General features: G+C 49.4%; 2 protein-coding genes and 1 long non-coding RNA gene across 4 annotated transcripts in view; 2 read left to right on the top strand and 1 right to left on the bottom strand.

Annotated features, from left to right (window-relative positions):
• The window catches only part of LOC148129444 (uncharacterized), a 31,483-nt gene extending 13,946 nt beyond the window's left edge, over nucleotides 1–17,537 (top strand). Inside the window, exons 1-2 of one of the 2 annotated variants that reach the window (XM_087944007.1) lie at nucleotides 13,883–14,006; nucleotides 14,190–17,537. In XM_087944007.1, coding sequence (XP_087800133.1) covers nucleotides 13,998–14,006; nucleotides 14,190–16,178 — 1,998 coding nt within the window. In that variant the 5' untranslated portion in view covers nucleotides 13,883–13,997 and the 3' untranslated portion in view covers nucleotides 16,179–17,537. Of the gene's footprint in view, nucleotides 1–13,882; nucleotides 14,007–14,189 lie in introns of those variants that run through there. The other variant, XM_087944008.1, reaches the window with a different exon arrangement.
• On the top strand, nucleotides 2,488–10,107 carry LOC148129445 (uncharacterized). Its single transcript, XM_087943991.1, is given in 5 exon segments — nucleotides 2,488–2,515; nucleotides 2,518–3,393; nucleotides 3,709–4,203; nucleotides 8,691–9,631; nucleotides 9,633–10,107. Coding segments are annotated over 5 exon segments (2,571 nt in total). The 5' UTR covers nucleotides 2,488–2,502; the 3' UTR covers nucleotides 9,879–10,107.
• Nucleotides 3,322–4,246, bottom strand: LOC148129446 (uncharacterized). Its single transcript, XR_015745416.1, has 2 exons — nucleotides 4,120–4,246; nucleotides 3,322–3,393 (listed from the first exon to the last, which is right to left on the bottom strand). It is a non-coding gene; the product is annotated as an uncharacterized LOC148129446 (long non-coding RNA).
• Nucleotides 17,538–22,649: the final 5,112 nt, after the last annotated feature.

The raw sequence follows: 22,649 nt of genomic DNA, 5'->3' as shown, positions 1-22,649 counted from the left end.
TTATCAGCCTCCACCCTCCTTTTCTTCCTCCACTGAACAAATGACAGAAACATGGATCTGACATCCTGCCCTCCTTAAAAAACAGATAGGTCTACCTGGAAAAAACAAAAATCATGCATTACATTTGCGGTTTTGGGAGTTTAGCCCCTGGTAGGATTTCGATAGCGCAGTCTGCGGCTCGATGGGGTGAGAGTTCATCACAAGCTTCCTCACTAAATGCTTGGGCCAGATCCTGGTACTCATTTGGAATATTAATGGGTTCAGCCGACTGTCCGATCATGGCTGATTCTCTGTTCTCTGTCCCTTTCTTTATCCTTTTCTCTGAACTTTTTGCAAATATGATGTCTCTCTGGAATGTTACAGTTCCTTTCCTCCAATTTATTTTTGGATTCCATTTCCACAGCCATGTGAGACCTAGGACTAGCGGCTATCCCATTCCTGGGGCTACAATAAATGTGAGCATCTCCCTATGGTTTCCTAGTTTTATTTTGAATGGTTCTCTGGTAAACCTGGCTGGCTCCCCCCCCCCATTAACCATTTTGAATCCCACCCCTTCCTCTTTTTTGTGTGTGTGAGGGGGAGGGGGACAGAGGTTAGATCAGATCTATCTCTCTCTCTGTCACCAACGTCAACAAGCCACCATCAGTCAAAATTCATATTAGTGGTCCCTGGGATTTAAAATTATGAGTTTGGTGGTCCCCGAGGTCCAAAAGGTTGGCGACCCCTGGACTAGAAGACCTCCAAGTGTCAGATCTGTGTATCTGTCATTTCTCCAGTGGAAGAAGAAAAGGGGGAGGGGAAGCTGATAAAGAAATCCTTTCTTGATGTAACCTGAATATATCTAATCTTATATCGAATTTGTATAACCCACACATGATACAATGGAAGGGGAAAAGCCAGATGGCCAGAACCTATCACCTCTGAGAGGCACAGCCAGGAGATGAGAAGATCATAAAAATTCCAGTGAGATGTGTGCTGGGAATCTCTGGAAAAGTTCATTCTAAAAAGGGGTGGGGGAAATTGTGAAAAAGATCCTTCCTTACAAAAGGGGGGGAGGAATTAACATATTGGCTTTTGTTTCACTAAATACACATCGGAGATAAGGGGAGGGGTTCTAACCTCCCTTTTGCATCCCTGTATGCCTGAGGGACCTCAGTCCCTGTTTTGAACTCCTACAGGAATTGTCTCATCATTTTCAGAAGTTCATTCTAGTTGAGTGAATGGGAAAAGTTCGGTCGCCTGACACCAAGGTCCCTTCCAGCTCGGTTGTTCTTATTCTGTTAGCTGACAAGGGAGCTTCCTGCATAGGTCCAAAACCACCTTGAGAACCTCACTGGGCTCCAGCATCAGATTATCTCAGATATTGAGTGCAAAAACAAGAAGATTAAAATGACTTCAGACCTCAAAAGTGGCTTTTGGCTGGATGTGGGGGTGGGGGGGCGGGAGATGTAAAATTAAAAAGCTATGGAACTGCTCCAAGGAGAAGCAGCAGGACCAGGAGCCCCTCCAGCCTTTGGGGCACCGCATTAAAAGGGAAAAGCCCCCCTCGAGGCGGGGGGGCCCTGCAGCCCCGGGTCCCTCTTCCTGGGGAGGGAGGGGGGCATTCAACGGGGGGACACGCAGAGCTGGGGGGGCTGCACGGGGCGCAACCTCCCGAGGAGCCGCGGAGGAAAAGCTTCGCCTTCCTGGAGGTCAGCAGAGGAATATTAAGGGGGGCTTCTGGGGGGGAGGAGGCGGGAAAAGGGGGCGAGGGAGCTAGATTGGGGGGGTCCCCCTCGCTACCTGGAGGCCGCGGAGGAGCCTGGCCGGAGTCCCCCAGGAGGAAGCGGAGCCCCTTCAGCTTCACCTCCCTGGATGTGCCCCCGCCCGCCCCGCCTTGCCTGGGGGAGACCCCGGAGGGGGGAAAGCCGCAGCCCAAACAGGGACCCCCGACCTCCGCAAGACTGGACGCGGGGGAACAGGCAGACATGCAGCACTGCGCAGGCGCCCCCCGGCTCGTTACAGAAAGGAGGACGCCGATTGGCAGAAAGGCTGCTCGGGGCGGTTCCTCCATTGGCACAGGCGGAGCTTCCGGGAAAAAGGGCGTGTAGCCTCCGGAAATTAGACGGGAAGGAGGCCGCTGCCGGAATCGGAGATAGAAGAGCCCGGATGATGCAGGTTTGGCGCAGGGGATGCTGGGAATCGCAGTCCGGGGTGGTTTTTTCATGAGAAGGGAGGCCTGGGAGTCCGAGGCCTAGACTGGCGGGGGCGACGCTTGGAGGGAGGCCGGGTCTGCCTCAAGCAGGCCCGGAATCCCCGTGAGAGGCGGAGGGGAGGCCTGGGCCTCCCCTGCGGGGAAGGGGACGCAGCCGTAACCCGCCTCTCTTTCTCCCCTCAGGAGGATGGAGGAGCTGCCCGGGAGGAGGAGGAGAGCGGCCCCGCAGAGCAGCCCTGCTCGGCCCCGTCGCGGGTTCCCTGGGAGACGGCGGGGAAAGGCCTCGAGGCCCCTGGGCTGCATGTGGGATGAGCCCAGGAGGCCCAGGCAAAGGCGGCTGCCCGGAGGGCGATGCGGGGAGGACACGAGCGAAGACCCCGAAACGGGCCTGGAGGGCGGAGGGTCCCTCAGAAGATCCGGGAGGCCCCGAAGGATCCAGGAGGGAGGAAAGAGATTTCAGTGCCCGGAATGCGAAAAATCTTTCACAACAAATGGAAATCTTAAAGTGCATCTAAACATCCACTCAAGAGACCAATCATTTAAATGCTTGGAGTGTGGAAAAAGCTTCAATTATAGGAGCAGCCTTTCTACACATCAAATAATCCACCCAGGAGAGAAACCATATAAATGCCTGGAGTGTGAAAACAGCTTCAGACAGTTGGGAAACCTTTCTAGACATCAAAGGATCCACTGGAGAAAGAAACAGAAGCAATGCCTGGAAGGCAGAGGGTCCTTCAGAAAACCCAGGAATCCCCAAAGGATCCAGGAGGGAGGAAAGAGATTTCAGTGCCCGGAATGCGAAAAATCTTTCAAAACTAGTTCACTTCTTCAAAGGCACCTAAGCATTCACTCAGGACAGAAACCTCATAAATGCTTGGAGTGTGGAAAGAGCTTCTCTCTGAATGAATACCTTTATAAGCATCAAAGGACCCACTCAGGAGAGAAACCTTATAAGTGCTTGGAGTGCGGAAAGAGCTTCAGTGAGAGAAGCAAACTTTCCAGACATCAAAAGATCCACACAGGAGAAAAACCTCATAAATGCCTGGAATGTGGAAAGAGCTTCAGTCATACCAGCAGACTTTACGCACACCAAAGAATCCACACAGGAGAAAAACCTCACAAATGCCTGAAGTGTGGAAAGAGCTTCAGACATAGCAGCAGCCTTTACATACACAAAAGAATCCACACAGGAGAGAAACCTCATAAATGCCTGGAGTGTGGAAAGAGCTTCTCTCTGAAGCATCACCTTTGTAGGCATCTAATGATCCACTCGGGACAGAAACCTCATAAATGCCTGGAATGTGGAAAGAGCTTCAGTATGAGTGGAAACCTTCATAGACATCAAAAGATCCATTCGAATCAATGCTTAAAGGGTGTAGAGTCCTTCAGAATACCCAGTAGGCCCCAAAGGATCCAAGAGGGAGGAAAGGAATTTCAGTGCCCGGAATGCGAAAAATCCTTCAGAAGAAAAGACCATCTTCAAAGCCATCTAAGCATCCACACAGGAGAGAAACCTCATAAATGCCTGAATTGTGGAAAGAACCTCAATGATGGGAGCAGCACTTGCAAACATGAAACAATCCAGCCTGGAGACAAACCAAATAAATGCCTGGAGTGTGGAAAGAGCTTCACTCAGAGGAGAAGCCTTTATACACATCAAAGGATCCACACAGGGGAAAAACGTTATAAGTGCCTGGAGTGTGGAAAGAGCTTCAGACAGTTGGGAACCCTTTCTAGACATCAAAAGATCCACTGGAGAGAGAAACTGAATAAATGCCTGGAGGGTGGAGGGTCCATTGAAAGACCCGGGATTCCGCAAAGGATCCAGGAGGGAGGAAAGGAATATCAGTGCCCGGAATGCGAAAAACGCTTCAAAACAAATTCACATCTTCAAAGGCACTTAAGGATGCACTCAGGACAGAAACCTCATAAATGCCTGGAGTGTGGAAAGAGGTTCAGTGAGAGGGGAAGCCTTTATAGACATCAAAAGATCCACACAGGAGAGAAACCTTATAAATGCCTGGAGTGTGGAAAGAGCTTCAGATATAGCAGCGCTCTTTACACGCACCAAAGAATCCACACAGGAGAGAAACCATATAAATGCCTGGAGTGTGGAAAGAGCTTCAGACATAGCAGCAACCTTTACACACACCAAAGAATCCACACAGGAGAGAAACGTTATAAATGTCTGGAGTGTGGAAAGAGCTTCAATATGAGTGGAAACCTTCATAGACATCAAAAGGTCCATTTGAATAAATGCCCGGAGGACGGAGAGTCCTTCGGAAAACCCAGGAATCCCCAGAGGATCCAGGAGGGAGGAAAGAATATCAGTGCCCGGAATGTGAAAATTTTTTCAAAACAAATGGAAATCTTAAAATGCATCTAAACATCCCCTCAAGAGATCAATTATTTAAATGCAAGGAGTGTGGAAAAATCTTCAATCATAGGAGCAGCTTTGATACACACTATGACGCCAGTCTCTTATGTCCATGATTTTTTTTGTTAAATAATTAAAATGTCTAAAAACTTATTTCCCTTTTGCAGTGTCAGTTTGAAATAGTTTACAAAAGTTCTTGACCCTGACATCAATTAACCCCCAAAACTGCTGCGTGTTTGTTCCTTGGTCTTCTTGATCTCCCTTCCTCCAACTTGTGGAGAGCTTGCACCAACTCTGCCACAACACTCCCACAGCTTGCAGGGTGAAAGTCGGTGGGGAATCCAGCAGGGAATGTCATATTGCATGGTTGCCCCCAATCTGCACATCCTTCCTGTCCTCTGCAACCAGGCATTGGCCGCTTGCCCACCCTCCCGACATCTGCTGCACACTGCCTAGCTATCTGGAACCTCTCAGCCACCCCACCCACTCGGGTACTCTCCCTGACCTGCATCTGATCTCTTGCACACGCCCCTTGTCCATCTCTTCACCTGGCAGCGGCCACTTACCTAATTCTGTGAGTTTGTTTGCCAGCAAATATAATGTAAGACTCAGGTAGCCAATAGGAGAATGGTAGATCTCTGAGTGAATCTACTTCTGTGAGCAACTCAATCTGCCTGCCTCCTTTGCCTGATTTTGGGTAAAAGTTGCTCTTTTCTTTATAAAAAATTCAACATTTCCATAAATATAATATTTGCATACAAGCCATGCCAGCCAGTCACATTACCAAGCCACACCCACAAATTAGACCACGCCCACAAAACTGATTAACCATTTTGAATCCAACCCCTTCCTCTTTGTTTGTGTGTGGGGGGAGAGGTTAGATCACATCTCTCTCTGCCACTGTCAGGCTATAGAACTTTTTCCCATTCAATTAATAACAATGAACTTCTGAGAACCAAACATATCAAAAGGAATCCTTTATTGAGATGAGACAATTCATAATTGGAACCCCTCCCCTTATCTCGATGTGTATTTAGAAAAACAAAAGCCAGTGTGTTAATTCCCTCCCACCCCTTCTGTAGGAACGATCTTTCTCAGTTTCCCAGAACATACCTAATTTCCCCCCCCCCTTTTTTAGAACGATCTTTTTCCAGAGATTCCCCAGATACATCTCACTGGATTTTTTATGATCTTCTCATCTCCTGGCTGTGCCTCTCTTGGAGGTGATAGGTTCTGGCCATCTGGCTTTTCTCCCTCCATTCTATCATGTGTGGGTTATACAAATTTGATATAAGGTTACATGAAGAAATGATATCTTTATCAGCCTCCACCCTCCTTTTCTTCCTCCACTGAACAAATGACAGAAACATGGATCTGACATCCTGCCCTCCTTAAAAAACAGATAGGTCTACCTGGAAAAAACAAAAATCATGCATTACATTTGCGGTTTTGGGAGTTTAGCCCCTGGTAGGATTTCGATAGCGCAGTCTGCGGCTCGATGGGGTGAGAGTTCATCACAAGCTTCCTCACTAAATGCTTGGGCCAGATCCTGGTACTCATTTGGAATATTAATGGGTTCAGCCGACTGTCCGATCATGGCTGATTCTCTGTTCTCTGTCCCTTTCTTTATCCTTTTCTCTGAACTTTTTGCAAATATGATGTCTCTCTGGAATGTTACAGTTCCTTTCCTCCAATTTATTTTTGGATTCCATTTCCACAGCCATGTGAGACCTAGGACTAGCGGCTATCCCATTCCTGGGGCTACAATAAATGTGAGCATCTCCCTATGGTTTCCTAGTTTTATTTTGGATGGTTCTCTGGTAAACCTGGCTGGCTCCCCCCCCCCCATTAACCATTTTGAATCCCACCCCTTCCTCTTTTTTGTGTGTGTGAGGGGGGGGGACAGAGGTTAGATCAGATCTATCTCTCTCTCTGTCACCAACGTCAACAAGCCACCATCAGTCAAAATTCATATTAGTGGTCCCTGGGATTTAAAATTATGAGTTTGGTGGTCCCCGAGGTCCAAAAGGTTGGCGACCCCTGGACTAGAAGACCTCCAAGTGTCAGATCTGTGTATCTGTCATTTCTCCAGTGGAAGAAGAAAAGGGGGAGGGGAAGCTGATAAAGAAATCCTTTCTTGATGTAACCTGAATATATCTAATCTTATATCGAATTTGTATAACCCACACATGATACAATGGAAGGGGAAAAGCCAGATGGCCAGAACCTATCACCTCTGAGAGGCACAGCCAGGAGATGAGAAGATCATAAAAATTCCAGTGAGATGTGTCCTGGGAATCTCTGGAAAAGTTCATTCTAAAAAGGGGGTGGGGGAAATTGTGAAAAAGATCCTTCCTTACAAAAGGGGGGGAGGAATTAACATATTGGCTTTTGTTTCACTAAATACACATCGAGATAAGGGGAGGGGTTCTAACCTCCCTTTTGCATCCCTGTATGCCTGAGGGACCTCAGTCCCTGTTTTGAACTCCTACAGGAATTGTCTCATCATTTTCAGAAGTTCATTCTAGTTGAGTGAATGGGAAAAGTTCGGTCGCCTGACACCAAGGTCCCTTCCAGCTCGGTTGTTCTTATTCTGTTAGCTGACAAGGGAGCTTCCTGCATAGGTCCAAAACCACCTTGAGAACCTCACTGGGCTCCAGCATCAGATTATCTCAGATATTGAGTGCAAAAACAAGAAGATTAAAATGACTTCAGACCTCAAAAGTGGCTTTTGGCTGGATGTGGGGGTGGGGGGCGGGAGATGTAAAATTAAAAAGCTATGGAACTGCTCCAAGGAGAAGCAGCAGGACCAGGAGCCCCTCCAGCCTTTGGGGCACCGCATTAAAGGGAAAAGCCCCCTCGAGGCGGGGGGCCCTGCAGCCCCGGGTCCCTCTTCCTGGGGAGGGAGGGGGCATTCAACGGGGGACACGCAGAGCTGGGGGGCTGCACGGGGCGCAACCTCCCGAGGAGCCACGGAGGAAAAGCTTCGCCTTCCTGGAGGTCAGCAGAGGAATATTAAGGGGGGGCTGGGGGGGAGGAGACGGGAAAAGGGGGCGAGGGAGCTAGATTGGGGGGGTCCCCCTCGCTACCTGGAGGCCTGGAGGAGACTGGCCGGAGTCCCCCAGGAGGAAGCGGAGCCCCTTCAGCTTCACCTGCCTGGAGGTGCCCCCGCCCGCCCCGCCTTGCCTGGGGGAGACCCCGGAGGGGGAAAGCCGCAGCCCAAACAGGGACCCCGACCTCCGCAAGACTGGACGCGGGGGAACAGGCAGACATTCAGCACTGCGCAGGCGCCCCCCGGCTCGTTACAGAAAGGAGGACGCCGATTGGCAGAAAGGCTGCTCGGGGCGGTTCCTCCATTGGCACAGGCGGAGCTTCCGGGGAAAAGGGCGTGTAGCCTCCGGAAATTAGCGGGAAGGAGGCCGCTGCCGGAATCGGAGATAGAAGAGCCCGGATGATGCAGGTTTGGCGCAGGGGATGCTGGGAATCGCAGTCCGGGGTGGTTTTTTCATGAGAAGGGAGGCCTGGGAGTCCGAGGCCTAGACTGGCGGGGGCGACGCTTGGAGGGAGGCCGGGTCTGCCTCAAGCAGGCCCGGAATCCCCGTGAGAGGCGGAGGGGAGGCCTGGGCCTCCCCTGCGGGGAAGGGGACGCAGCCGTAACCCGCCTCTCTTTCTCCCCCTCAGGAGGATGGAGGAGCTGCCCGGGAGGAGGAGGAGAGCGGCCCCCGCAGAGCAGCCCTGCTCGGCCCCGTCGCGGGTTCCCTGGGAGACGGCGGGGAAAGGCCTCGAGGCCCCTGGGCTGCATGTGGGATGAGCCCAGGAGGCCCAGGCAAAGGCGGCTGCCCGGAGGGCGATGCGGGGAGGACACGAGCGAAGACCCCGAAACGGGCCTGGAGGGCGGAGGGTCCCTCAGAAGATCCGGGAGGCCCCGAAGGATCCAGGAGGGAGGAAAGAGATTTCAGTGCCCGGAATGCGAAAAATCTTTCACAACAAATGGAAATCTTAAAGTGCATCTAAACATCCACTCAAGAGACCAATCATTTAAATGCTTGGAGTGTGGAAAAAGCTTCAATTATAGGAGCAGCCTTTCTACACATCAAATAATCCACCCAGGAGAGAAACCATATAAATGCCTGGAGTGTGAAAACAGCTTCAGACAGTTGGGAAACCTTTCTAGACATCAAAGGATCCACTGGAGAAAGAAACAGAATCAATGCCTGGAAGGCAGAGGGTCTATTAGAAGACCCAGGAATCCCCAAAGGATCCAGGAGGGAGGAAAGAGATTTCAGTGCCCGGAATGCGAAAAATCTTTCAAAACTAGTTCACTTCTTCAAAGGCACCTAAGCATTCACTCAGGACAGAAACCTCATAAATGCTTGGAGTGTGGAAAGAGCTTCTCTCTGAATGAATACCTTTATAAGCATCAAAGGACCCACTCAGGAGAGAAACCTTATAAGTGCTTGGAGTGCGGAAAGAGCTTCAGTGAGAGAAGCAAACTTTCCAGACATCAAAAGATCCACACAGGAGAAAAACCTCATAAATGCCTGGAATGTGGAAAGAGCTTCAGTCATACCAGCAGACTTTACGCACACCAAAGAATCCACACAGGAGAAAAACCTCACAAATGCCTGAAGTGTGGAAAGAGCTTCAGACATAGCAGCAGCCTTTACGTACACAAAAGAATCCACACAGGAGAGAAACCTTATAAATGCCTGGAGTGTGGAAAGAGCTTCTCTCTGAAGCATCACCTTTGTAGGCATCTAAGGATCCGCTCAGGACAGAAACCTAATAAATGCCTGGAGTATGGAAAGAGCTTCAGTATGAGTGGAAACCTTCATAGACATCAAAAGATCCATTTGAATCAATGCTTAAAGGGTGTAGAGTACTTCGGAACACCCAGCAGGCCCCGAAGAATCCAGGAGGGAGGAAAGGAATTTCAATGCCCGGAATGCGAAAAATCCTTCAGAAGAAAAGACCATCTTCAAAGCCATCTAAGCATCCACTCAGGAGAGAAACCACATAAATGCCTGAAGTGTGGAAAGAGCTTCAGACATAGCAGCAGCTCTTTACACGCACCAAAGAATCCACACAGGAGAGAAGCCATATAAATGCCTGGAATGTGGAAAGAGCTTCAGACATAGCAGCACTCTTTACACACACCAACGAATCCACACAGGAGACAAACGTTACAAATGTCTGGAGTGTGGAAAGAGCTTCAATATGAGTGGAAACCTACAGAGACATCAAAAGATCCATTTGAGTAAATGCCTGGAGGGCAGAGAGTCCTTGGGAAGACCCAGGAGACCTTGAAGGATCCAGGAGGGAGGAAAGAATATCAGTGCCCGGAATGTGAAAAATCCTTCAAATCAAATGGAAATCTTAAAATGTACCTAAGCATCAACACAAGAGATCAATCAATTAAATGCCAGGAGTGTGGAAAAAGCTTCAATCATAGGAGCAGCTTTGATACATACTATAATGTCAGTCTCTTATGTCCATGATTTTTTTTTGTTAAATAATAAAAATGTCTAAAAACTTATTTCCCTTTTGCAAAGCATCAGTTTGAAATAGTTTACAAAAGTTCTTGACCCTGACATCAATTAACCCCCCTTGGAAGCAGCCAACCAGGATGTCTTGTGGCCAGGCAGTGAACCCGCAAGCCAGGTCACAAACCTCTTGGATGTACTCGGTAGCTCCTCTCCATCCCTGGCTAATGGTCTTGATGCCATCTCTAGCTTTATGGTTGGCCAGGGGGTCCTTGAACCGCTTGCAGAGCACTCCATGAAGCGGTTGAAGTTTCTCAGCTCCACGGTATCGTTGTGGGCAGTGACTCTCCACTGTGAAGTGGCCCCTTCTAGGGCCATGGTGACATATATCATTTTGGTACCCTGTGTGGTTCTTTCCGGACCGCACTCCTACATGTAGCTCCAAATCTGGGCCAAGAATAACCCCAGTTACTGTGGGATGCCTGTTAAATTTCATGCCCACCAGTGGCGTCTTGTGAGCCCTCCTCACTGGTGCTAAATCCTCATGGGGGGGGGGGGAGAAACCATAAAAATGCCTTGACTGTGGAAAAAGCTTTACTGTTAGTGGATGCCTCCGTCGACATCAAAGGATTCACGTGGGAGGAAAACCATAAACATGCCTGAGAGTGGAAGGTCCTTCGGTCACAATGGACACACTGATATAATAGCGTTTAGGCTTATATTCTGCCCCATAGCGCTTTACCTCACTGTGGGAGGCTTAGAAAGCAAGGGTTACAGGTGATCCACGACTTATCACCACAAGCCCAAAATTTCTGTTAAGTGAGACATTTGGTTAAGTGAGTTTTGCCCCATTTTACAACCATTCCTGCCACAAATGTATCACTGAAGTTGATAAGTGAGTAATCCGGTTGTTAAGCGAATCTGGTTCCCCCACTGATGTTGCTTGTCAGGTCTCCAAAGGGGATCACATATACCCCGGGACACAGCCATGGTCATAAGTGTGAGTCAGTTGCAAAGTGCCTGAATTTTCTTCACAGGATGATGGGTATGCTACAAAGGTTGGAACTAAAAACGGTCCTAAGTCACTTTTTTCAGTGCCGTTATAACTTTGAATGGCTATGTAAGCACTGGACTTTTCCCGTTCAACCGAAAAGAATGAACTTCTGAAAACTATACATTTCAAAAGGAAATCTTTATTGAAAGATGATTCCAGCACTATTCAAAGCAGAATCTAAGAGGCTCGCAGGCATACAGTAATAGATAAGGGGAGTTAGGACCACTTATTTACATGTGGATTTCGTCAAACAAAGAACCAACATGTTAATTCCCCTCTCCCCTTCTCTGGGAATGTATTCCAGAGCTGGAATTTTTATGGTCCCTTCTGCTCTTGCTATCTCTCCAAGAGGTGACAAGTTTCTGGACATCTGGCTCCAGTCCTCCAGTTGTATGTCATGTGTAGGTTATACAGATTCAGTATAAGATTTAATATATTCAGGTTACATCAAAAGGATTACTTGTACCAACTTCCCCCACCTCCTCCTTCCATTGAAGAATGGCACATACACTGATCTGACAGGTTACTAAGTAAACTATTGTAAATTGGGGACGACAGAGGTTGCCATGTTGCCTTGGACAATTCTCTCTTTACCATCCTCAGAAGGATGGGAAGCTGAATCAGCCTTGAATTGTATTAGGCTCGAACTCCAGGCTGTGGGCAGAGCGTGCCTGTAATAATGATTTTAACCACTCTCCCGCCAGGGCTTCTTAAAATGCTTCCTGATGAAATGCAAAAGGGCTTATCAAGGACTAAGAAACGGCTTGAATATTTATCCCAGACCTAGTTACAGCTCAGTAAGACAGGTGTGAACACTCACTTTTGTTATAAAAATAATTTGTAGAGGAAATACAGACAAACCCACAGGCAATAAATCTTACTTTGAGATCAGATGTTTATTTCATGAGCAATTTGGAACATAAAAAGCCACCATAACATTTCAGTAAGAAAATGCTAACAACCCATTGCAATGAGGTCCAGGAATAGCAGCTAAGTCCAGCGAGGAATAGCTACCATCAGTGGCCCCTATTTGAGATTTACCCTCTTCCTTTATCCCCTTCTGAAGCCCCCCCCAGTAGTATGTAATCTTACTGGATGGACTTGCCTATTCCCACACTGTCCATCGCCTAATACCCACTTGTAGGTATACGCCAACTCTTCCCCAACCATTTGCCATCTCCTGCTTTCAGTTCCCCTTTTTCTCAATGTCCCAGACATTCGTGATCCAAATAGCTCTTATTTTTGATTGTCCAGTAAATATCTCCTTTTTTGCAGTAGTAGTGGGTAGTAACATATGTGAATCTTGCAAAATCTCATCAGATTACAAATAGTTCACCATGGTTGCGAATTCAGCTCAGCCGGAGTTATATATTGTTAATTTGAGGCCTTCAATTAAGCAGAGGCCTATACCAGGTTTAGGGCCTAGTTGTCCTCCTCTCACACCTTTCATTGCCATCTCAACCTTTGTCAACTTCAGTGTATACTGTACTAGCAGGGAACCCTTGCTTCGCTACAAAACTGCGATCGGGCAAGTTTTTGGAGAGGAAAATAAGGGGGTGGGGAATTTTGCCTCTATTTACCAGCAACCATTGGTATTCGTCTGGCTGGCATCCTTTCAGTGTGTGAGAGTTGAGGGCTGTTTGGAAACTGAAACAGTATTTGCTGTGTGACCAAGGAGACAGCAAGGAGCCTGGGCGTGGCTTAGGTCAACTGCAGCTGGAACAGATTTCTTTTCAGGTGGGGAGGGGAGTAGAACTCCTTAGCATCAGAGGAGCGTGTTAATAATAAACAAAATAAGAATGCTCTGATAGTCATTTCAAAAAATCCTTTCTTTATGAGCATCTAGAAGCCAAGAAGAACATATGGGCGAAATTTCCAGTTTGTAAGCTTTAGGGTTCTGGAAATTTTGGGATGATGCGTGAGTGGTATTTCGCTTTTATATACTGTATATAGATTCTCAGCCCAAATACTCAAGTAAACGTCTGAACAAGACCGTTTTACGATTTCCTTTACAGGTTGTCCTGTAAAGCCCTTGTTTGGCTGGGCCAAGACTGGGTTTTGTGCTGCAACTCAGCTGCTTTTTCAATCCCAGAGCTACGTGGCCTTCCAAGATGCTCCAGAACTGCTGCGTGTTTGTTCCTTGGTCTTCTTGATCTCCTCCCTTCCTCCAACTTGTGGAGAGCTTGCACCAACTCTGCCACAACACCTCTACAGCTTGCAGGGAGAAAGTCGGTGGGGAATCCAGCAGGGAATGTCATGTTGCATGGTTGCCCCCCAATCTGCACATCCTCCCTGTCCTCTGCAACCAGGCATTGGCCGCTTGCCCACCCTCCCCGACATCTGCTGCACACTGCCTAGCTATCTGCGACCTCTCAGCCACCCCACCCACTCGGGTCCTCTCCCTGACCTGCATCTGGTCTCTTGCACACGCCCCTTGTCCATCTCTTCACCTGGCAGCGGCCACTTACCTAATTCTGTGAGTTTGCTTGCAAGCAAATATAATGTAAGACTCAGGTAGACAATAGCAGGATGGTAGATCTCTGAGTGAATCCGTAGCCCCAGAAGGGACCCTCGGCCTCCGCCAGACGGGATGCGGGCGGGGGGGGGGACACCGGACCCCAAAAATCAAAGACAGCCCCCACCCCGCCTCACCTTCAAGCGTGAAAAGAACAAGAATCGTCTCCACGCAGGCGCACTCTGGCTCATTGAAAGGGAGGAGGGCGCCGATTGGTCGTTCTGGGGAAGGGCGCCGATTGGCAGGAGGACCCATTTGGGCGGTTCCTCCAGAGGAACAGGCGGCGCTTCGGCCGAAAAGCGCGTGAAGCCTCCACTTCCGGAAACTAAACGGGCAAGAAGGGAGCAGCCTGAATCGGCAACCGAGGAGCCCGGATGATGCAGGTTTGGCGCAGGGGATGCTGGGAGTCACAGAGGCCTGGGAGCCAGAGGCCTATGGGGGGGGGGGGGAGGTCGTGTTCGTCTCCAACATGCCCGCAAGGCCCGTGAGAGGCGGAGGCTTCGGCCTGGGCCTCCCCTGCGGGGAAGGGGACGCAGCCGTGACCCGCTTCTCTTTCTCCCCCGCAGGAGGACGAAGGAGCCCGTCGGGGGAAGGAAGAAGGCGCCGACAGAGAGGAGGAGCAGGACAGCGGGCCAGGCGGAAGAGCCCTGCTCGGTCCCGGCGCGGGTTCCCCGGCACACGGAGGGGAAAGGCCGGGAGGCCCCGAGGCTGCAGGACGGATGAGCCCCGGGGGACCCCAGGAAAGTGGACTGCCCGGAGGGCGATGCGGGGAGGAGGACACGGGCGGAGATCCCGAGACGGGCCTGGAGGGCGGAGGGTCCCTCGGAGGACCCGGGAATCCCCAGAAAATCCAGGAGGGAGATAACAAGCATCAGTGCCCGGAATGCGAAAAATCTTTCAAAAATAATGGCTGTCTTCAGAGCCATCAAAGGATCCACTCGGGAGAGAAAACTTATAAATGCCTCCAGTGTGGAAAGAGCTTCAGTTATTTCGGAAGCCTTTGTAGACATCAGGAGAAACCAAATTGCCTGGAGGGCAGAGGTTCTCTTGGAAGAGCCCGGACGCCTCGAAGGACCCAGGAGGGAGGAAAGGAATATCAGTGCTCGGAATGCGACAAATCCTTCAAAAGTAATGGCTGTCTTCAAAAACATCTAGGAATCCACTCATTAGAGAAAACGTATAAATGCATGGAGTGTGGAAGGAGCTTCAGTTACTTGGCAAACCTTTGTAGGCATCAAAGGGTCCATTTGATAGCGGAACCGAATAAATGCCTGGAGGGCGGAGAGTCCTTCAGAAGACCTGGGAATCCCCAAACGATCCAGGAGGTAGAAAGGAAATATCAATGCCGAGAATGCGAAAAATCCTTCAGAAGAAAAGACCATCTTGAAAGCCATCTATGGATCCACTTAGGTGACCCACCATTTAAATGCCTGGAGTGTGGAAAGAACTTCGATCATAGGAGCAACTTTGATCGACATCAAAGAGTCCACTCAGGAGAAAAACCTTATAGATGCCTGGAGTGTGGAAAGAGCTTCAGTCAGAGGAGCAGCCATGATAGCCATCTAAGAACCCACACAGGAGAAAAACCAAATAAATGCCTGGATTGTGGAAAGAGCTTCAGTGATAGAAGCAACCTTTATAGACATCAAAGGATCCATTTGATAGAGAAACCGAATCAATGCCTGGAGGACGGAGAGTCCTTCGGAAGACCCAGTAATCCCCAAAGTATCCAGGAAGGCAGAGAGAAATATCAGTGCCTGGAATGCGAAAAATCCTTCAAAAAAAATATTGATCTTGAAAACCATCTAAGAATCCACACAGGAGAAAAACCTTATAAATGTTTTGAGTGTGGAAAGAGTTTCAATCATATTAGCAGCTTATATAAACATGACAGAATCCATTTACAAAAAGTGTACGAATGCTGGGAATATGAAAAATCCTTCAAAACAATTCAAATTCTTGAAAAACATGAAGGCATTCACTCCAGAAAAAAAACAAATAAATGCCTGGAGGGTGGAGGGGCTTTTGGAAAACCCAAGAATCCCCAAAGGATCCACGAGAAAAAAAAGAAATATCACCCAGAATGTGAAAAATCCTTCAAAAAGAATAACTATCATGAAAACCATCTAAGAATCCACACACAAGAAAATCCTTATAAATGCCTCAAATGTGGAAAGAGCTTCAGTCAGACAAACAGCCTTTATGTACATCAAAGGATTCACTCAGGAGAGAAACTGTATCAATGCCTGGACTGTGGAAAGAGATTTATTGATAGTGGAACCTTCCATAAACATCAAAGGTTTCACACAGGAGAAAAATCATATAAATGTCTGGATTGTGGAAAGGGCTACAATTGGAGAGGACACCTTATTATACATCAAAGAGTCCACTTAGGATTGAAAAAGCAAAAACACCTGGGGTGTAGAAAGAGCTTCAGTGAGAGGAGAAGAGAAGACTCAGGAATCTTCAAAGAATCCACGAGGGAGAAAAGAAATATCAATGCACAGAATGTAAAAAATCTTTTGAAACAAATAGAGGTCTTGAAAACCATCTAATCATGCAGGAGAGAAACCATTCAATGTCTGGAGTCTGGAAAGTGCTTCACTCGGAAGAGCAACATTAATAGACATGAAATGATTCACACTGGTTTTTCCACATAAATGTCTGGAGTGTGGAAAAAGCTTCGATCTGTGAGGAAGGCTTTATAGGCATCAAAGAATCCATATAGGAGAAAAATCATATGCCGTTTTTTCCCAACAATAAGCTCTGGCCTAATTTTTAAGCGTGTGGCTAATATCCATACCCAAAAAATGAACCCTAGTGAAGAGGTGGGCATGACCAACACAGGAGACAGCAAGCCCATGCGAGCCGACTGTCTGGCAGCACCACAGCCCACACAGCACAAGTGAGTTGATCACCTGTGCAAGCAGCAGGTGAAAGCAGAGGCGAGGGGGGAGACAGCTGAGAGTCAGGCCAGAGCAGTGGCTGGCTGTGAGAGGCTCATCTTCACACGGTGATATAGGGAGAAGATGGAGGCAGAGGTGCAGAAGGGGAGGCCGGCGATCCAGATGCACTGCCCAGACCAAGAGCCAAGCCATTAGTTGGGCTGCAGTCGGCGGCCAGCCATGACAGGCTCATCTTCGCATCTCAGCTTGCCTGCAGCCCACACAACACATTTGTTTCATCTTCTAGTACTTATTTTGGTGTCCAAAATAAAATAAGACCGGGTCTTTTTTTTCAGGGAAACATGGTAAAATACCTTGAGCTTACTAAGGATGCAAACCTCTGTCAGCATCAAAGAGTGCATGGAGAGATCCCCTATAAATGCTGGAATGTAGAATGTGTTTCAATGTGAGAGGAACTCTGTATAGACATCAAATGATTGACACGGGAGAAAAACCATGCCTGGACTGAGGGGGAAGTTTCAGTTCAAACCAGCAGCTTTATTCACATCAAGGAATCCATCTGAGGAAAAACACCTACGTCCCTTGAGTGTGAAAAGAACTTTACTGAGTAGACGCCTTCATCGACATCGAAGGGTTCCCATTGGGGGAAATGCTACATATGCCTGAGTGTGGAAAGATCTTCAGTCGGATACATGTCTGAGTAATTGAACTTCATATATGGGGTCAGTTTTTCAAAGATGCTGTTTGCTCTCTGTTGTGTTTAATTGCAGTATCGTCTTGTTTCAGTTGGGATTTCTCACTTTGTTCATCGAGTTTCAAAATAAGAGTTGCTTCTAGACCCTTTACTTTTTCTTCTAGTACTTTATAGGATTTATATTAGATGCATATGTAGTTTGAGTGCTCTGTGGGCATAAGTTCAAACATAAGACACGTTTGCAAGTCAGTGTAATGTCAGTCTCTTATGTCCATGATTTTTTTTGTTAAATAATAAAAATGTCTAAAAACTTATTTTTCCTGTTGCAAAGTCTCAGTTTGAAATAGTTTACAAAAGTTCTTGACCCTGAAATCACTCAACTAACCTTGGAAGCAGCCAACCAGGATGTCTTGTGGCCAGTCAATGAACCTGCAAGCCAGGTCACGAACCTCTTGGATATACTCAGCAGCTCCTCTCCATCCCTGGCTAATGGTCTTGATGCCATCTCTAGCTTTATGGTTGGCCAGGGGGTCCTTGAACTGCTTGCGGAGCACGCCATGAAGTGGTTGAATTTTCTCAGGTCCACGGTATCATCACTGTGGGCAGTGACTCTTCACTGTGAAGTGGCCCCTTCTAGGGCCATGGTGACACATCTCACTTTGGCACCTCCATGGTTCTACTCCTACATGTAGCTGCAAACCTGGGCCAAGAAGAACCCCAGTTACTATGGGGTCCCTTTTAAATTTAATGCCCACCAGTGGTGTCTTATGAGCCCTCCTCACCGGTGCTAACCCTGCAAGGGTGGCAGGTTGAGCTGCCCCCTCTGGTACTGGGGCCACGCAGGTTGCTGCTGCTGTGAGGCTGCCCATGGTCCTGTGCTCTTGGCAGATGTGGCTGCCCAATCAGCCACTGTGGCTGGAGGAGGAATCTTAAGTTTTCCACTCAAGAAGACAAAGCTATTTCCTTCATTTTCCATCCCTCTTCCATGACCAATCCAAATCCAGCCAATGCGGTGCAGAGATGTTTTGTGGTGTTTGGGCTGGTAAATTTCCACACTCAGAATAAACGGCCTTGAAGATGCCTTGCACAAACTGATTCTATGTTGATCTGTTCTTCCTCAGCTGTCATTTCTCCCTAATTCCCACAATAGTTTATTGCCCATTTGTCCCCCTGCCCCCTAGTCCTTTGATGGCAGGACACTAGTGAGGCGCCAAGCCAAAGATGATGGAGCTGACAAGGTCCTTGGAAAAGGAGGAGAGGCAAGAAAGGAGAAATGGGATTGGGGAGTGTGATGGAACAGCTGGGGGGGGGCAGCTGACTCAACCCTGCTTGCTACTCCAATATAGTTTGAAGTTATCCTTCATGACAGTTTTATATACTGCCCCAAAACTGGACCACCTTAAAAGTAGGCCAAAACAGTCCCTCCCCCCCAAATGCTTTCTGTTTACAGAAGGACCATCAAACGCTCAGAAGGCTGGAGTGTGAAAGGAATATAGCAATAGCACTTAGACTTATAAACCGATTCACAGTGCTTTACAGCCCTCTCTAAGCGGTTTACAGAGTCAGCCTCTTGCCCCCAACAATCTGGGTCCTCATTTTACCCACCTCAGAAGGATAGAAGGCTGAATCAACCTTGAGCTTGGTGGGGTTTGAACTGTCAAATTGTAGGCAGCTGGCTGCAGAAGTAGCTTGCAGTACTGCACTCTAACCACTGCGCCACAGACAGGCTCTTAATAAGTTAGGTTTTTGGGTGCAGCTCAGAATTTGATAAATCCAATGAAACTGAACACGAGGCAGCTAATAAACCAGTCTTTAATTTGGTCAAAGCAAGACTGGGCAACCTTAATCTCCCCCCATTCCCACCCCTTGAACAAGGAGCAAGGAGAGAAAAACAGGCGTGCACGCAAAACTTTCTTCATATAGTTTTACACACTGCTTGCATAAATCGTAGCTATAGAAACAATATCCATGGTTCATGCAAACCTCACGATTTTCTCAGTGCTCTGAAAAGAATAGACATCCGTTGGGAAAAGAAGAATACATTTTCTGGTATATATCCCAGATCTTTGTTAGGAGGTGTTATCTCACATTATGTTACAACAAACATGTCACATTTTGCATTTCACAAGTTACTTTAGCCAGGCTACTTGGCGGTTAGCCTGGAGGCCTTTATCAAATAAAGGATAGGTTACAACGGAGCTCAGCAGCAAGGAATATCAAAAGCTGAGTTAGGTACACTCCGTATAAGCTCTAATCCTTCATCCCAGGATATATATTTGGGGGGGGGGGGCAGAGGGAGAAGGCTAGACTGAGCTGAAGGAACAGGATTGATGCATTATTAAACTAAACTAAGGGGAGGTGGAGAGTCAGCCACTCAGAATACAAGAATTCAAAAGGAAGGGGAACCACAGAAAGATACAAGGACAGGGAAGAGGTGTATTGGCAGGTGATCCATTAACACAGCATGCTCACTTCTAGCGTGGATGGAATTCAAAAGTCATCAGAACAATTTATAATAAATGTGTTAACTCACTTGTAAAATGCCCAGTCACTGGGAATCAGGTGGCATTGTAAATTAAAGTACTGTTTATTATAATACATAGATTCATATAATGAAGGAATCATTGATGCTGGCAGTAATGATAACCTTGCCCGCCTTTCCTTCTGTTGGGGAGAGAACCAGATCTCGAAGCGTGGGGAACCAGACGGCCAGGGGCATCTGGACTGGGGGTGTTGGTAGGGGAGGCCATTCCCAAGGGAGACCCAGCAGTAAAGAAAGCCCAGCTGCAAACGGCCACCCCCACTCCAAGAGAAGAGAAAGGGGCCACGCAGAGGTACCCGCGTGGCTGCACGCCCAGCTCAGGGCAGACCCAGAAGGGGCTTCGTGGGGAGGGAAAGGGAGCAGCTCCGGGGAGAGAAGAGGCAGCCCAGGCATAAAGGGTTCCAGCACTCAAAAACAGAAGCCGGCCATTGAAATGTCCATTTGTTCCCATCTGTTGCATTTATTCCCACCTGTTGCATTCATCCCCATCTATTGCAGCCCCAGCCCTTTTGAACATCTATTGCAGCCCCATCTATTGCAGCCCCAGCCCTTTTGGTCTGCCAAAGAGGCTCCCACCTGCAAACCTCCCCTTTTCTGTCGTTCCCAGAGGCGGCGGTGGGCTTCACCCGGCCAGTGCAAAGGCAGAGTAGGAGGGGGGAGCCAGATGAGAGGCAGGGGAAGGGGGGAGGAACAGAGGAGGGGCGGGGGAGGAACCGCCCCATTGATCCCTGGCGATGCTGTTGGAGCGACTGCCCGAAATAAAATGAAACGACCCAGCAGCTCGCAATACTCCACTTACGGCGAAGGCAGCTGAGGGGCGGAGCCAAAGGGGCGGGAGGAGCCCAGACGGGAGCAAAAAGCCCGGACGACGAACGACGATGCTGCAGCGAGCGAGGGGCGGGGTCACACAGCGGCCCGGCCAATGGGATGGCATCGGAGGCGTTGGGGGGGATTCCTTCACCAGACCAGGCGGAGCTTAGCAAAAAAAAAAAAAAAGGGCGGGAAATGTTGAGGGAAAGAAGTTTGAGGCTGGATGCTGAGACTGCGGGCCTCTCCCTCAGAAGAGAACTCAGGAGTAGTGGGGAAAGGGGCAGGATAGAGCAGGGAGTGGGAGGAAGGCAGGCTTGGGACTCCCCTCAGGGCAAGGGGATGAACCTTTGACGGCCCTTCCCTCCCCTTGCTCTCTTTAGGAGGATGGACATGTCAGAAGGAAGGAAGGAAGTGCTGCCTGAGACGAGAGGGAAATCACCTAATGTCTGGAGTGTGGAAAGCATTTGTCTTTCAGTCTTTTGGGAAACTTTTATAGGCATGAAATAATTCACACAGGAGAAAAACTATATGAATGTCTGGAATGTGGAAAGAGGGTGCAAACCTCCGTGACCCTCAAAGAATTCACACAAGAGAAAAACCACATAAATGCCTTGAGTGTGGAAAGAACTTTACTGTGAACATCAAAGAATTCACACAGGAGAAAAACTGCATTAATGCCTGCAATGTGGAAAGAGCTTCAGTCTAAGGCAGGGGTGGGCAAACTACGGCCCGCGGGCCACATCTGGCCCGTTGGTCTGTCCAATGCGGCCCGCCCTGAAAAAAAATCGCTGCCATTGGTCTGTCCAATGCGGCCCGCCCCTGAAAAAAAAATAGCTGGGCGTGGCGTATTGCCCTGTGCCGCGTGGCCCCCACAGCTGCAAAACAGTGCGGAGCGATCTAGGGGTAGGAAAGAAAAGAAATTTGCAAAGGCCTCGGCTGGGAGTTCGAAATCACCTTCGAGTGCGACCTCTCCGAAGGTGAGTCCCCGCCGATCCCCTTTTTCCGGGGCTTCCAGGCTTAAACTTTGCAAAGGCAAAGCTTGCAGGCTGGAGCGTCTTCCCGCCGAGGAGCGTCTTCCACCCAGCGGGCAGGGCGGGCTGCTTGGAGCCACCTAAAGCTAGGCCGCTGCTGGTGGAGCCTTGCCCTGCCTTGGTGCCCGTTTCCCGGCTCGGCGGTCCTGCTTGGGCAGCACTTTAAAGCCTGCTCCCAGCACCCGAGCAACTTCCCAGCAACTTTCCGCTTCGTTTTAACTCGCAGGCGCTCGCGCCTGGCCCCGAGCCGCGGCGGAGGGAAGCCCGGTGGGCGGGCGAGCAGGCGGGCTGCTTGGAGGAGCGACCCGGCGGCGCTCGGGCTTCCCCTCCGCCCGTGCGGCTCGGGGCGGCGCGAGCACCCGCGAGTTAAAAAGCCGAAAGTTGCTGGGAAGTTGCTCGATTTCCGGGCTTCCAGGCTTAAACTTTGCTCGGGCGGCACTTTAAAAGCCTGCTCCCAGCACCCGAGCAACTTCCCAGCAACTTTCAGCTTCCTTTTAACTCGCGGGTGCTCGCGCCTGGCCCCGAGCCACGCGGCGGAAGGGAAGCCCGGCGGAGAGGCGGGCAGGCTGCTTGGAGGAGGCTCCGGGCTTCCCTCCACCAGGCGCGAGCGCCCGTGTGTTAAAACGAGCGAAAGTTGCTGGGAAGTTGCTTGGGTTTCGGGGCTTCCAGGCTTAAACTTTGCAAAGGCAAAGTTTGCAGGCTGGAGCGTCTTCCCGCCGAGGAGCAGGAAGGGTTCTGCCCGGCGGGCGGGCGGGCTGCTTAAACTTTGCTCGGGCGGCACTTTAAAAGCCTGCTCCCAGCACCCGAGCAACTTCCCAGCAGCTTTCGGCTCTTCCTTTTAACTCGCGGGCGCTCGTGCCTGGCCCCAAGCCGTGCGGCAGAGGGAAGCCCGGCGGGCGGGCAGGCTGCTTGGAGGAGGCGACCCGGCGGTGCTCCGGCAGCAGCAACAGGCAGTTTCGCCCTGGGCTCCGCTCAGGTGTCCGGCTGGGCCTGTCAGGAGTTGCTACCGCCGGCGCAGCTCCGTGCGGCTCCAGTCCCGCGTT

The sequence above is a fragment of the Notechis scutatus genome, chromosome 15, assembly GCF_049901735.1.
Source record: "Notechis scutatus isolate UNSWTSFEM ecotype Mainland chromosome 15, rNotScu1.2, whole genome shotgun sequence".
In the NCBI taxonomy this organism is placed as follows: Eukaryota; Metazoa; Chordata; class Lepidosauria; order Squamata; family Elapidae; genus Notechis; species Notechis scutatus.
The sequence above is the reverse complement of the archived record's forward strand: the minus strand, read 5'-3'. Positions and strand labels throughout refer to the sequence as shown.